Below are 13,783 nucleotides of genomic sequence, written 5' to 3'. Positions count from 1 at the left end.
CCTTAACCAAGTCTCTGTAATAGCAACAACATCACAGTTCCAAGTACTAATCCAAGCTCTAAGTTCATCTGTTACACTTCTTGCATTGAAACAGATGCACTTCAGTCCACCAGATCCGCTTTGATCAGCAACCACACCGTGCCTGCTCTTCGTCCGAGTCTTACTGGCCCTATTCTCTAGTTCCTTTTCAGCCCATTCACCTTTGCTTTGGTTCCCATTCCCCTGCCAAGCTAGTTTAAATCCTCCCGCGTGACACCAGCAAACCTCCCAGCCAGAATATTTGTGCCCCTCCAGTTTAGATGCAACCCATCCTTCTTGTATAGGTCCCACCTTCCCCGGAAGAGATCCCAATGGTCCAGATACCTTCCTCCTACACCATCTATTTAGTCACATGTTGAGCAGTACCATCTTCCTATTTCTAGCCTCAATGGCACGTGGCACAGGGAGTAATCCCGAGATTACAACCTTGGAGGTCATGCTCCTTAACTTTCTACCTAACTCCCTGCACTGTTGCTGTAGGACCCCGTCACTCATCCTACCTACGTTGTTAGTACTAATATGTACCACAAGCTCTGGCTGTTCACTCTCTCCCTTCAGAATGCTTTCTGCCCGTTCAGAGACATCCTGGATCCTGGTACCAGGGAGGCAACATACCATCCTGGAGTCTCTTTTATGCCCACAGAAGCGCCTATCTGTACCCCAACTATAGAGTCCCCTATAACTATGCTCTAGTGCTGTTTGCCCTTCCTTTCCCGTGGTGCACCAGTCTGGCTGCTGCTGTTGTTGCCCCTGATAGGTCATCCCCCCCAACAATATCTAAAATGGTACACTTTTTAGAGAGGGTACTACCACAGGGAATTCCTGGACTGGCTGCCTGCTCCTTCTAGAGGTCACCCACCTATCTGCCTGCACCTTGGGTGTCACCACATCTCTAATACACCTGTCTATGACGCTTTCAGCCACCCTCATGCTCCTAAGTGCAAACAATTGCCACTGCAACCTATCAATGTAGTCTATGAGGAGCTGCAATCGGGTGCACTTTCTGCAGATTTAGTCATCAGAGACACTGGAAGTGTCGCAGATCTCCCACATCACAAGTGCAGCACTTAACCCCACTGACTGATATTTCTATCACCAATTAAAGCTGTTTAAGAAAATTTATTAAACACTTACCCCTACTTATCGCGGCAAATACCCAAGGTAGGTCTTCCCTCACTCACTTTCCCAGGATGCTCACTGGATCTCTTCCTTTCCCTTTGCTTCTGGTCCTCACAGCGATGTCTGTGTGCTTTTGTTTTGGTTAGAGGAGGAGGTAAGGAGGGAAACACTGAGGAAGTGTTTGGAGTTGAACTGTCACTTGACAACAGCCCGTCTGCAAATAGCTAGCTGTAACAACTATCGTAGACAGGGTAAAAATATTCCAGCATGTTTAGCATTGATATTTCTCCCACAGAGTTAGTAATCTTTATAAAGCTATTCTTCTAAAATAAATAGAACTAGTGGAATCAGAGGGGATACCAGAAAGGTAAAATCTCATGGCGGAACTTTGAGACCATAATATTGGACAGATGGCTCAGGGAAGGATATGGAGGAAACAGGATCATAGATTAAAATTAATCTGAGGGTAAAGTACAATCAACAAGTAAATATGAACACAAAAAAGAACATAAACAAAGCAGAGACATGAGAAAGCCATCCAAAATAAGATGTAAATACATGATAGTACAACAATATTAGAATTAAAGTGTCAGAATTATAGCCTAAAATGGCAGTTAAGAACTATGATTTGATTGGAAAATTCAAAAGATAGGTTAATCCAAATGATGCAAACAAATGTAAACATTCAAGAGCATAATTTATAAAAGTCAATAGTTGAAAAAGATAACAAGGTGTAGAGCTGGATGAACACAGCAGGCCAAGCAGCATCAGAGGAGCAGGAAAGCTGATGTTTCGGGCCTAGAAGGGTCTGTGTTCATCCAGCTGTACACCTTGTTATCTCAGATTCTTCAGCATCTGCAGTTCCTACTATCAGTTGAAAAAGATGTGTTGTAATATTCTGCACATTGGGAGATTTAAAAAGATTGATTCTATGAAGGATCTACAGAGAGCTACAGTGTAAAATATTCCAGGTAGAACTAAAACTGGTGAAAGCTTCAAGAGGTCAGCACATCAACTGTGCAGATGTAAAGGGAGGGTTAATCTTTAAATTAAAATTTTTAATCAGAACTGGAACATTTTGCAGATAAATTGTTGATAAAGATCCAGATAAAATGGAGGCCTATAGAAAAATAAACAGACTGTGATTAGGTGGGGCAGCAATGTGCGCATATCAGAAGTGATAACAATGTGACAAAGTGGGTAATAATGAGCGAAGTTACAGAAACAAAAGAGGTTTATGAGTTGGAAAGGATGTGTGAAAACTGACAGGGGAATAGCAGAAAGTAAGGCTAAAACAGAAAATCAGGCTCCAGTAAAACATGGTGGAAGCTCAGGGTCTTGGTTATAGAAATAACACAGTTTAACAAGGTGTTTGGTATTTCAATGTGATCACACTTCGAGGCGAGAGAGGTTGTTGACTTGCTCGCCAAGCTGGCTTGTTACATTCAGAAGTTTGTCACCATGCTAGATAACATCATCTCGGCAAGCAAGTCAACAATCTCACCCACAACCCAAGCTACAAATCTTTGCTAAAACTTTAATCTCGAGTTGAGAATTTCAAAGTGAGCAATTTCAAACTACAAAGTGCTGAAGGTGGAGTAAAAACAGAAAATACCAGACAAACTCAACAGATTTAACAACATTTTGAGTCCATTATGACTCTTCTTTAGAACTTCAATCATTTGTTTCTCTCGCCACACTTGATACCGGAACTACTGAGTTTCTCCTACACTTTATGCTTAATTCAGATCTCCAGCATCTGCAGTAGTTTGCTTTTATTACAGGTGGAGCATGTTTCTACCAGAAGTAAACATTGCCTTCACTATTATCAGAGTTCCCATTTCCTCTTGAAATAAGTCCACATTGTCTTCTCTATCACAAAGAGCACATTCTTCTATCTTTGCAACATTGCCCTACACTGCCTTTGTTGTTTCTGCTGCTGGAACTCCCGTCCATGCCTGTTATCTTCAAACTCAACTAGTCTAATGCTCTTCTGGCCAGCCTCCCACTTCATCCCTCTTAAGCTTAAACTTTTTCGAATTTTCAAATTATTCTGCTGCCTGTGTCTTAACTTTTGTAAAACCATTTCACCCATCACCCATCTGGTTTGCTACCTATCCTACGTGGCTCACAGTCAAGTGACGCCTTCATTATAAAATTCTGAATTTAATTTGTTTTATTGTCACATGTACTCAAATGAGTACAGTGAAAAGTTTACAAGTCACCACCTAAAAAGCGCCATCTTAGGTAGAAGGTATAATGCCTTGATTTTAAAATTCTCATTCTTACTTTCAAATTCTTCCACTGCCTCACCATCTCTATTGCTTCAAGATCGTCCAGACCTACACACTTTGAGGTATCTACACCTCTCAATTCTAGTCTCGTAAATATTCCTATTTTGAATTGCTCAACAATTGGTGGCAGTGCCTTCATCTGCCTCAGTTGTTGAACCTTCTCTTGTCTTAGCAGGTTTAAGTATTCGGACCCAAGAATCTCAGAAATAATGAGACCGGACTTAGTTAACCAACCAAAAGCTTTTACTGTTGAAAAGAATCCAACTTGTTAATGAACTCAGATGCATGAAGTTACAACGTACTTACATCCACAACTGATCAGCACCATGTGAGAGGTAGTCTTCAGAGACCAACTGAGTCATCTCTCTCTCTCTCAATTACAGTAGTCAATCTCAAAAGTCACTGTCCTATATACAGTTAAAACCTGCACATGCTGAATTGGGGATGGATTCTCATTTTCAGGTCTTCATCAGGACTTGGTTTAGATTACAAATTAGGCAGTTGTTCAGAGTATTTAGCTGTTAGCTAATTATTAGTCACATTTATCAGGTCAGAGACATCAAAGGACACACTCACACATCTGTCTTTCCAGACTTCCAAGGCCGATTTCAAAAACATTTTAATCAGCCTCTTTTCTCTTAGGTCTGATAAGGCTATCTAACTTAATCTGGGAACAAGGCTGTTCTCATTGTTTAGCAATCTTGAGAAAAACGAGAAACAGAGAGAGAAAATGCTGGAGAGACTCAGGAGATCTGGCAGCATCTGTGAAAAGAGAATAACAGACTTAATGTTTCAGGTTTGATATGACTGTTAGAATCATAGTCATGCAGTATAGAAACAGATCATTTGGTCCAACTCATCCACGCTGACCAGACATCCTAATCTGATCTACTACCATTTGGCAGCATTTGGCTCATATCCCTCTAAACTCTAAATAAAAACCAGAAGAACTGCGGTTGCTATAAATCAGGAACAAAAACAAAGTTGCTGGGAAAGCTCAGCAGGTCTGGCAGCAGTTGTGAAGAAAAAACAGAGTTAATGTTTCAGGTCCCATGACCCTTCCTCAGAACTGGACCAGTTGGCATACGAGTTCTGAGGAAGGGTCACTGGACCCGAAGCATTAACTCTGTTTTTTTCTTCACAGATGCTGCCAGACCTGCTGAGCTTCCCCACCAACTTTGTTTCTGTCCCTCTAAACCCTTCCTATTCATATAAATTTCCAGATGCTTTTCAAATGTTGTCATTGTACCCACCACTTCCTCTGGCACCTCGTCCCACATATGCGTGTGTTAAAAAGTTAGCCCTCAGGTCCTTTTTAAATCTTGCCCCTCTCACCTTAAACCTATACCCTCTAGTTTTGAAACCTCCCACCCTTTGAAAAAGACCTTGGCTATTCACCTTATCCATGCCCCTCATGATTTTATTAATCTTTATAAGGTCTCTGATGCTTCAGGGGAAAAAGCCCCAGTCTATTCAGCCTCTCCCTGTAGCTCAAACCCTCCAGTCCCAACAACATCCTTGTAAATCTTTCTGAACCCTCTCAAGTTTAACAATCTCCTTCCTATAGAACAGCAACCACAATTGTATGCAACATTCTAAGAGTGGCGTCACCAATGTCCTGTAGAGCTACAACATGACATCTTAACTTTAAACGCAATGCACTGACCAACGAAGGCAAGTAAGCCAAATGCCTTCTTCACCACCATTTCTACCTGTGACTGCACTTTCAGGGAACTTCAGTCATATTGGACTTGAAATATTAACTTTTTTTCTCTCTCCAGAGATGCTGGCAGATCTGCTGAGTTTCTCCAGCATTTTCTGTGCTTGTATCAGATTTCTAGCATCTGCAGGAGTACTTTGATTTTATTTGAGAAAATCAAGCTCTCTCCCCTTGCCACTCTGTGTCCCAAAGCTTGAAGGACCAGATTGGTCAAGTTTAAACAATCTATATATACCATCATGGCTGGATAGCCAACACAAGTCTGAACCTCAACTATAGCTGATTCTACAGGATCCATGTCCAACAAGGTTCTATGCCCCAAAATCCCCTTCCTAAGGCTCTACTTTGTTTCTTTAAAACACTCCATAAAACGTCCCTCTTTGATCAAGTATGCAGTGTCCTAACATCTCTTAAAACAAAGGACAGAAACTGCTGGAAATGCTCTGAACCGGTAGCAACTGGGAACAAAGAAATAGATCAGACCTTTCAGGTCAGAACTAGTTCAGCAGCAATTAGAGACAACAAGGTGCAGAGCTGGATGAACACAGCAGGCCAAGCAGCATCATAGGAGCAAAGCAGCAATTAGTTTTTATTTCAGATTTCCAGCATCCAAGGTGTTGTTTTTGCTGTAATGTGTCCTTCTGTGGTTCAATGCCAAATATTGTCCACTATGCCACAAGAGTTCCGTCTCTATAAGGGAGAGACAATTGGTTTGATAGCTTGAGGGGCACCACCCTTGAGCAGGTCCCAAGACTACCTCAGTCAGGAACAGACACTTGGTGTTACTAAAGCATATGCCAGCCATGCAGACAGACCTAACCAGCTCCCTCGTGGGACATGAAGGTTGTTACGTAAATGCAAGCTGCTAGTGTACATTTACCTCAACTGCAAAAATATCTGTAAGGCACAATTCACTATTGTTGTCACCAAAACAATGAAGTGATTGAATCACTTTCAACTATTAGCTACGCTCACAGGACACATTTCAGAGCTGTCTGCCCTAAGTAAGAGTGTTTTCTTTATAGTCTTTCCCTGATATTAAGGTTAGGCCGAGCTTTTCCAGCAACTTTTGTTTTTATTAAAATTAGCATCTGTGCTGAATTGTATTGGAATAATAACCATTAAACATTGACAAAACCATAAACAACTGTTCTGCTTATTCTTCACAGAACAAGGATTATAACATTTAGATTTTCAGAGTTAAGAGCCAAACTCCCATTGTGTAACCAGACACCTTAGCAAGCAAGGAGGGCGCTTCCATCCTAATACAGGGGAGATTAATAAAACAGATATAACAGCCAACACGAACAAACACGAGAAACATTTTACCTCTAATCAATAAAAACGTGTTTCATGTATGCGATAATAATGAATTAGAATAATACATACAACAAGCATGCAGGAGGATTTTTAATTAACAATATGCACACCGATCCCCCCCTAGTAACAAATGAAAGACACCCACCATGAGCCTCATGTCGTGTTGAGGGCTGACGTTCAACGTACCAGACGGTGACGTTTCGCACAGACTTTGATGACGGAGCGCACGAACGCCCAGGCAGAGCGCGTGTAGTGAGGTCGTAGGCGCCATTTTGTGCGCGCTTTTCATCGAGTGAGGAGGCAGCTACTCGCTCTCCCGTCAATCCGCCGCCGCGCTTCACTGTTCATCAGGGCCCATCCCTCTCTTTGTTTCTCTCTTTGTCTGTTCCCACCCCAGCTTTTCACCCTGGCGATGGCAGAGTATATCCGTGTGGCGGAGGAGGAGTCGGAAGAACCGATGGAGATCCCGAGCGAGGACGACGGCACGGTGCTGCTGTCCACGGTGACGGCGCAGTTCCCGGGCGCCTGCGGCCTGCGCTACCGTAATCCCGATAACCAGTGCATGCGAGGCGTGCGCCTGGTGGAAGGCATCTTGCACGCCCCGGACAATGGCTGGGGGAACCTGATCTATGTGGTTAACTACCCGAAAGGTGCGGCCCCCGTGGGGGGAGGGGGAGGGGATAGACAGGGAGCGAGGGTCGGTTCGCGCTGAATGGCGGCGATGGTTTACTCCCTTTCCCCAGGGATGGGGGGGTGTGCTTGGAGACGCAGAGAGACGGCAGTCTTTTTATTCAAAATGCACGGTTTTTTAGCGACACCGTCCCGAGAGCCTCGCTTCCCCGCTCGTGTGCCGGTGCCCAGCCGCCATTTGCTGAACACCCCGTCGCCTTGTGCGTGCAGTTTGCCCAAGCGAATGAGTCTGATTTGCTTCGATCCAGCGTTAAAGTCGTTCCGCTAATGTCTTTTTTTTCCCCCCCACCCAGGTCTGCAACCTCTGAGTTCACCTTTTCAAAAAGTGGGAGTGAAAGCTTATTTGCTATTCTTAATTTTTATTTTGCTTCCCTTCTGAGCTGCTGGCTTTGTGCTTCAACTACTCAACCGCCATTTATGCTCCGCTTCCATCCCAACGAATACGCCCAATGTTGCCGTAGTCCGTAATTGGTTAAGATATATAAGTAGCAGTCCCTAAAGACTTACCAGATAGAAGTCTACAAAACCAGAGCATTTCTTTGCAGTAGACGCTACTGATCATCGGGGATGATACCTGCAGTTCTCCTGATGTTTTAAGTTGTCTTTTGTAATCGTTTTAACGATTGATTTCCTTTGGGGGGGTGGTAGCCTTTACATTAGTGCTAAAACAGTTGGCTTGATGTGCCCGTGCTGAAGATGTTAAAAGCTCAAGTTTTATTGCTGTGCCCAGGTAGTATGCATAGGCTGAAAGAATGTTCGAAGGACTTTATTGCCACCCTTTTTCAGCAACCGAACAGCTTCCTCTAATAAAACACAATACAGTTGCTGGAGATTTGCACAAAAACAAAAATTGCTGGAGAGACTTGTCAGGTCTGGCAGCAATTCTCAAAGGTCACAGGGCTCAAAATGTCAATACTGTTACACTCGCCTCAGATGTTGCCGGACCTGAGTTCCAGCAATTCCTTGTTTGAGTAGATTACTATGCTGCTTGAGGCCAGTATGAGTCAACCTCATTGCTATGGGTCTGGAGTGATGAGGATCAGAGATTAGGAATGCTGCACATCCTTACCTGAAAAATGACAGTCACCCAGATGGTTTTTCTAAGAATCCAGTAGTTTTGTGGTCACTATTAGTTTTTAATAGTAAATTTGTTTACTTAACAAAATTAAAATCCCCCAGACATGTAATTCTAACTCTCTCCAAAGTAGTAGACCTTTGAATTTATATTAAATATTCATCCTTTGGTTCAAGTAATAAACTGCAGCAGTGCCAATGTTGTAAATTATTGAAATGTTTCTGTTACCTAGTGGAGTGTTGTTGAACAAAGAGACTTTACGCCTTCATAGTTCTTGAAAGTGGAGTCCCAGGTAGACAGGATAGTGAAGAAGGCATTTGGAATGCTTGCCTTTATTGGTCAGTGCGTTGGATATAGGAGTTGGGGGGTCATGTTGCACCTCTGAGACATGGGTTAGACTGCTTTTGGAATACTGCATGCATTTCTGGTCTCCCTAATGTAGGATGTTGTGAAACTTGAAAGGGTTCAGAAAAGATTTACAAGGATGTTGCCAGGATTGGAGGGTTTGAGCTATAAGGAGAGACTGAATAGACTGAGGCTATTTTCCCTGGAGCATTGTAGGTTGAGAGGTGACCTTTTTAGAGTTTATAAAATCATGAGGGTGTACATAGTGTGAATAGATAAGGTCTATTCTTTTGGGGATTCCAAAACTAAAGGGTATAGGTTTATGGTGAGGTGGGGAAAGATTTAAAAGGGACCTAAGGGGCAGCTTTTTCATGCAGAGGATGGTGCATGTATGGAATGAGCTGCCAGAGGAAGTCTGGATGGGTACATGAATAGGAAGGGTTTAGAGGGATATGGGCCAAATACTGGCAAATGGGACAAATTTATTTAGGATATTTTGTTGGCATAGACAAGTTGGACCAGTGGATGTGGTTCCGTATGTACAATTGTACTTTGATACTGTAACACTTGGAAAGGAATTTTCTTTGCAATTGGACTGTAAAATGCGGCACAGTGGCTCAGTGGTTAGCACTGCTACCTCACAGCAGCAGGGACCTAGGTTCAATTCCAGCCTCGGGCGACTGTCTGTGTGGAGTTTGCACGTTCTCCCCGTGTCTGGGTGCTCCAGTTTCTCCCCACAGTCCAAAGATGTGCAGGTTAGGTGGATTGGCCATGCTCAATTGTGAATGGTGTTCAGGGATGGGTCGGTGTGGACTTGTTGGGCCAAAGGGCCTGTTTCCACACTGTAGGGATTCTATGATCTAAAACATAGGAACAGTAGGCAATTCAAATCACTGAGTCTGCTCTGCCATTCAATGAGATTGAGTGATCCTCAACTCTGCTTTCCTGCCTTTTCCCAATAGAATTTCTTTTCTGAAGATCTATTTCTCCCTTAAGTGTACTTGATTGCCCTGCCTCAACAGCCCTCTAAGGTAAAGAATTCCACAGATTCCACTACCTTCATAAGAAATTCGTCCTTGTCTCTGCCTTAGATCTGTGAACTCATTCTGAGATGATGCCCTCTGGTCCTAAACTGACCCACAAGGGGCAACAACCTTTGTACTACCCTGTCAATGCTCCACGAATTTTGTATATTTTAATAAAGTCAGCTCTGTTCTGAATTTCAGTGAGTATGGACATAATCTACTCAGCTTCACCTCATAAGATTTGGCTGTTGTTGGCAATCACCTGCTAACAAGTATTATTGTCCACCTAGGAAATTCTATGTCACTGGGCATGAGATCTGTGGGTCTTTGCATGGCTGGTGTCAGCCGAATGAACCTAATCTAGCCTGCCTTCATTCAATGCAATTATATCTTTCCGTAAAGGGTCCAAAACTGTTCACAGTATTCCAGCTGTGGTCTGACTGACTGTTCAATAGTTTTTGCAAAATCTCCAACTTTTATACTTATTTCCCATTGAAATAAAGGCCAACATTCCATTTATTTTCTCTGTTGCTCTCAAACTTGGCTTTTTGTGATTTGTGGGCAAGGACTCCAGATCTCTTGCATTTTGCAGTCTTCCTCTGTTTAAATAATACTTGACAGCTCTATATTTCCCTGCTGAAATGTGTAGCCTCAGTTTCCTGCATTAACTTGAAGATTTTGCCTCCTAGCTTAACTTGTCTATAACCCTCTGCAGATTGTCATCCTCACCACTTGCCTTCCCACCTGTTTTGTCTGTAAACTTGACTGTACCACATTCACCTTTCTCTCCAAGTTATTAATATATACTGTAAATAATTGTGGTCCAGCAATGATACCTGAGGCACTAGTTTTAGGGGTTTGCACACTGAAATGCCCACCGTGTCTCAACCCTTTGATACCATGGGCTGTTTTTATTAAGGAGCTAAAACGTGTATTACCATATCAACCATAATATGTTGAAGCAGTTGAATCAGACAGGTTTGCTTGTAATGCTGAAACGCAGGGAAATATGAATCCTTGTTTTCTTTGTATCTAGATAACAAAAGGAAAATGGATGAAATTGATGCGTCTTCAGCTGTGAAAGTGAAGAGAGCAGTCCAGAAAACATCAGACCTCATTGTTCTTGGACTTCCCTGGAAGACAACTGAACAGGACTTGAAGGATTATTTCAGTACTTTTGGAGAAGTGATTATGGTGCAGGTCAGGTTACAATTTTGCTATAAATGGATATGGTAATCACCAGATGGAATCCTTGAATTCCTGTCTAGAACCTGTATTTTAATTTGGGCTGCTGAAACTGCCATTGCAGTTAAGAACTATAATAAATGAATTTAACTTTCTACTTCCATCACACTTAAAGACTGCATTTTAACCATCTCATGAATTTATGTAAACGAACAAGGATGTCAACAATGTAAAAACATTGCTGGTTTTGTATTCAGTGTTTTGAGGTTTATACAAATCCTTTGGCATATTTGTGACCAGTGTCTATTCACTTTCAAACTTTTCTTGCCCATCGTAAAGGATCAAAATATTCAAATTCCAGATCAACGTCTCTGTTTCTTGTAGCATTTTGAAATTGTATTGCAGTATATTTGACTTCAGGCCAATAATGGATTAATGGATTAATGGGTTTGCTGCTTCTGAAGCATTTGGAGTATAGACACTACGACAAAGGTCCTACTTTCTCAACTATGCCTCCGGGATAATGTTGACTTTATTTTTACTTTTTTTAGTTTCATCGTGTGCTTTTGGTAAAATAATTATGGGAAACACTTGTTTGCTGAACAAACAACCTATACAGTAGTGGGCTCTACATCCCAATGTTGAGAGGTTGAAATCTTGTGTTTTTTTTTGCTAATGGGCTGTCTTAGTCCTCTCTTCCAATAAAGACAGACTGATCCAGAGTGGAGAATATGAAGTTTTTGTGTATACAGAGACTGTTTTTGCAGATGATATTTTGCTGTTTTATTTATGTTTGCAACTGATTCTCTCCTTGTCCACAGGTAAAGAGGGACACTAAGACAGGGAATTCTAAAGGCTTTGGGTTTGTCAGATTCACAGAATATGAAACACAAGTGAAAGTGATGTCACAACGGCACATGATTGATGGACGCTGGTGTGACTGTAAACTGCCTAATTCCAAGGTATGACCTTTTTTCACTAAAATAACTGAACTGCAGTTTTCATAAGAGTAGGCTTAAAAAGAGAAGGAAACAAATAAGAGTTGAAAGTGTTCAGTATCTAAGTGACTGTAAAGTGCACAACCTGCATTAGGTGGGTTCCTAGAGACATGTGGCACACCCTTCAAGTTTGACTCTGCAAGATGCTGCCAAACCAACATATTCATAATCTGGTATTTCATCTGGTCGGTCTTGATCCCAAAGAGAGGCTTAAGTGTTCACTGGATTCAAAACTGTTCTTAAGTATAGCCTTCCTGCTTTCTGTTTACGATCATGCTTTCGTTTGTAGTCACTTTTTGCATAAGTGTCCCCAGACATTTTACAAGTCTATTGGCAGACAGTTGGACACAGTGCCACATAAACTTCTAGTTATCTATCCTAATTTTCTGTCAGACACAGATTTTAAGGAGCACAGTAAAGAGTGGAAAGAGTTAGGGGCCAAGGGCTGAAGATATGGCTGCCAGTGATGGAGCAAATTTAAAATTGGGGTATGCAAGAGAAAAGAATAGAGATCTCAAAGCATAATGGGGGCTGGAGGAGTCAGAATGTGGACTAGCTGGGAGTTCTAGAGGGCTTGAAAATAAGGGTGATAACTTTAAAATTGTGTTGCCAGACATTGTCAGATTGAGTGAGTGAATTTGACTTGGTATAACTAAGAATGAGGGAAGTAGGTAGCTGGTGAGACAAGCATTTGAAATAACCACATCTAAAGGTGGCAGGTATGAATCAGATTTTCAGCAATTGAGCAGTATTAAGGAGATTGAAATGGATGTGTGATTTGAAGCTTGTGATAAAATCCAGACCATGGTTCTGAACAGTCTGGTTCAGCCTATAAGGGGCTGCAATGTTGTATTGAAAGGCTACCTAGAAATGGGCTAGTCAACAATTTCTACATCCTGTTCTTTCTTCCCTCCAGCCCCCAATCCTAGAAATTGGGGCTTTTCAGTATTTCATCTCACTTTTGGCTAAGAGTTGATCAATAAACTTTTTTTTCTTTTTAATTAAATAGAAAACAGGATTTAGATACAGGAGGCCCTTCAAGCATGGCAATTCTGTAAGATCATGACTGATCTGACTGGCTATAATTCCGCTCCAGTAACTGTAGATTTTTCACTGACAGTGAAGCATTTATTCTTTAAAGGCACAATCTGCTTGTAAACATGTTCAATGATCTGTCTCTGGAGAAGCATTCCACAGATTTTGTAAGCCCCGTGAGAAGAAAAAGTCCTAATCTCTCTCGAATGGAAGTATCCCTTATTTTTGCACGTTCCTTTATTGTTGAACATTCTCAAAAAGAGAAATACTTCTTCAGCACTCATGCTGTCAACTTGCCTCAGGATCTTGTATGTTTCAATTAGATTGCCCGTCATTTTTCTAATCTTGTACACCGGCACTGCACCTTGCCTTAAGACAACTTATTTCTAGGCTGAGGGGGTTATCGACAGTTTCTGAACTGAATTTTGTCCTTTCCTAAGTCAGCCAAAGTTGTACACATACTATAAATATGGTTCCCCAATGTCCTACACAATTGTAATAACATACCCCTGCTTAGGAATTCCGTTTCCTTTGCAATGTGCACTTGACATTCCATTTGCTTTCCCAATCTCTGCCAAGATGTTGAAACTGTTTCATGTATCTAAACCCTCTCGACTGCAACGTTTTTCAATGTCCATTGTAATGGTACGCAAATTTTCTATCCTTGAGTGTCTCATTCATTCTGAGAGCGGCAATTGCCAATTTTTAATCCACATGTATGATAAATCCACAGCCCTTTATTGACTTTCTATGTGAAAATCCCAGCTTGCTTTATTACTTATGTTAATGTTGATCATTTGAACAAGCATACACCCTTCATCCATGTAATTGTTTGAAAAATGTAAATTGTTGATGCCCCTGCACTGATCCTTTTGAAAAGCTGAAAACATTTGGTACCAAGTCTACTTTCCCCTGTTTCTGCGCGCGCGCGCGCGCGC

At 41.9% G+C, this 13,783-nt stretch overlaps 1 protein-coding gene across 7 annotated transcripts in view; it reads left to right on the top strand.

Annotated features, from left to right (window-relative positions):
- The first annotated feature begins 6,690 nt into the window (after window positions 1–6,690).
- Window positions 6,691–13,783, top strand: part of tardbpa (TAR DNA binding protein a) — a 20,073-nt gene continuing 12,980 nt past the window's right edge. For 3 of the 7 annotated variants that reach the window (XR_007265308.1, XR_007265306.1, XM_048615142.1), the window contains exons 1-3: window positions 6,695–7,142; window positions 10,664–10,827; window positions 11,634–11,774. Coding sequence is in view for 4 of the 7 variants with exons in the window: in XM_048615142.1 (XP_048471099.1) it covers window positions 6,905–7,142; window positions 10,664–10,827; window positions 11,634–11,774 (543 nt within the window). In the remaining 3 variants the exon portion in view is untranslated. Of the gene's footprint in view, window positions 7,143–10,663; window positions 10,828–11,633; window positions 11,775–13,783 lie in introns of all 7 variants that reach the window. The other 4 variants (XM_020512940.2, XM_048615141.1, XR_007265307.1 and 1 more) reach the window with 4 other exon arrangements.

The sequence above is a fragment of the Rhincodon typus genome, chromosome 31 (assembly GCF_021869965.1).
Source record: "Rhincodon typus isolate 14 chromosome 31, sRhiTyp1.1, whole genome shotgun sequence".
NCBI classification, from domain to species: Eukaryota; Metazoa; Chordata; class Chondrichthyes; order Orectolobiformes; family Rhincodontidae; genus Rhincodon; species Rhincodon typus.
Note: the sequence above shows the minus strand (reverse complement) of the source record. Positions and strands in the feature narration are given on the sequence as shown.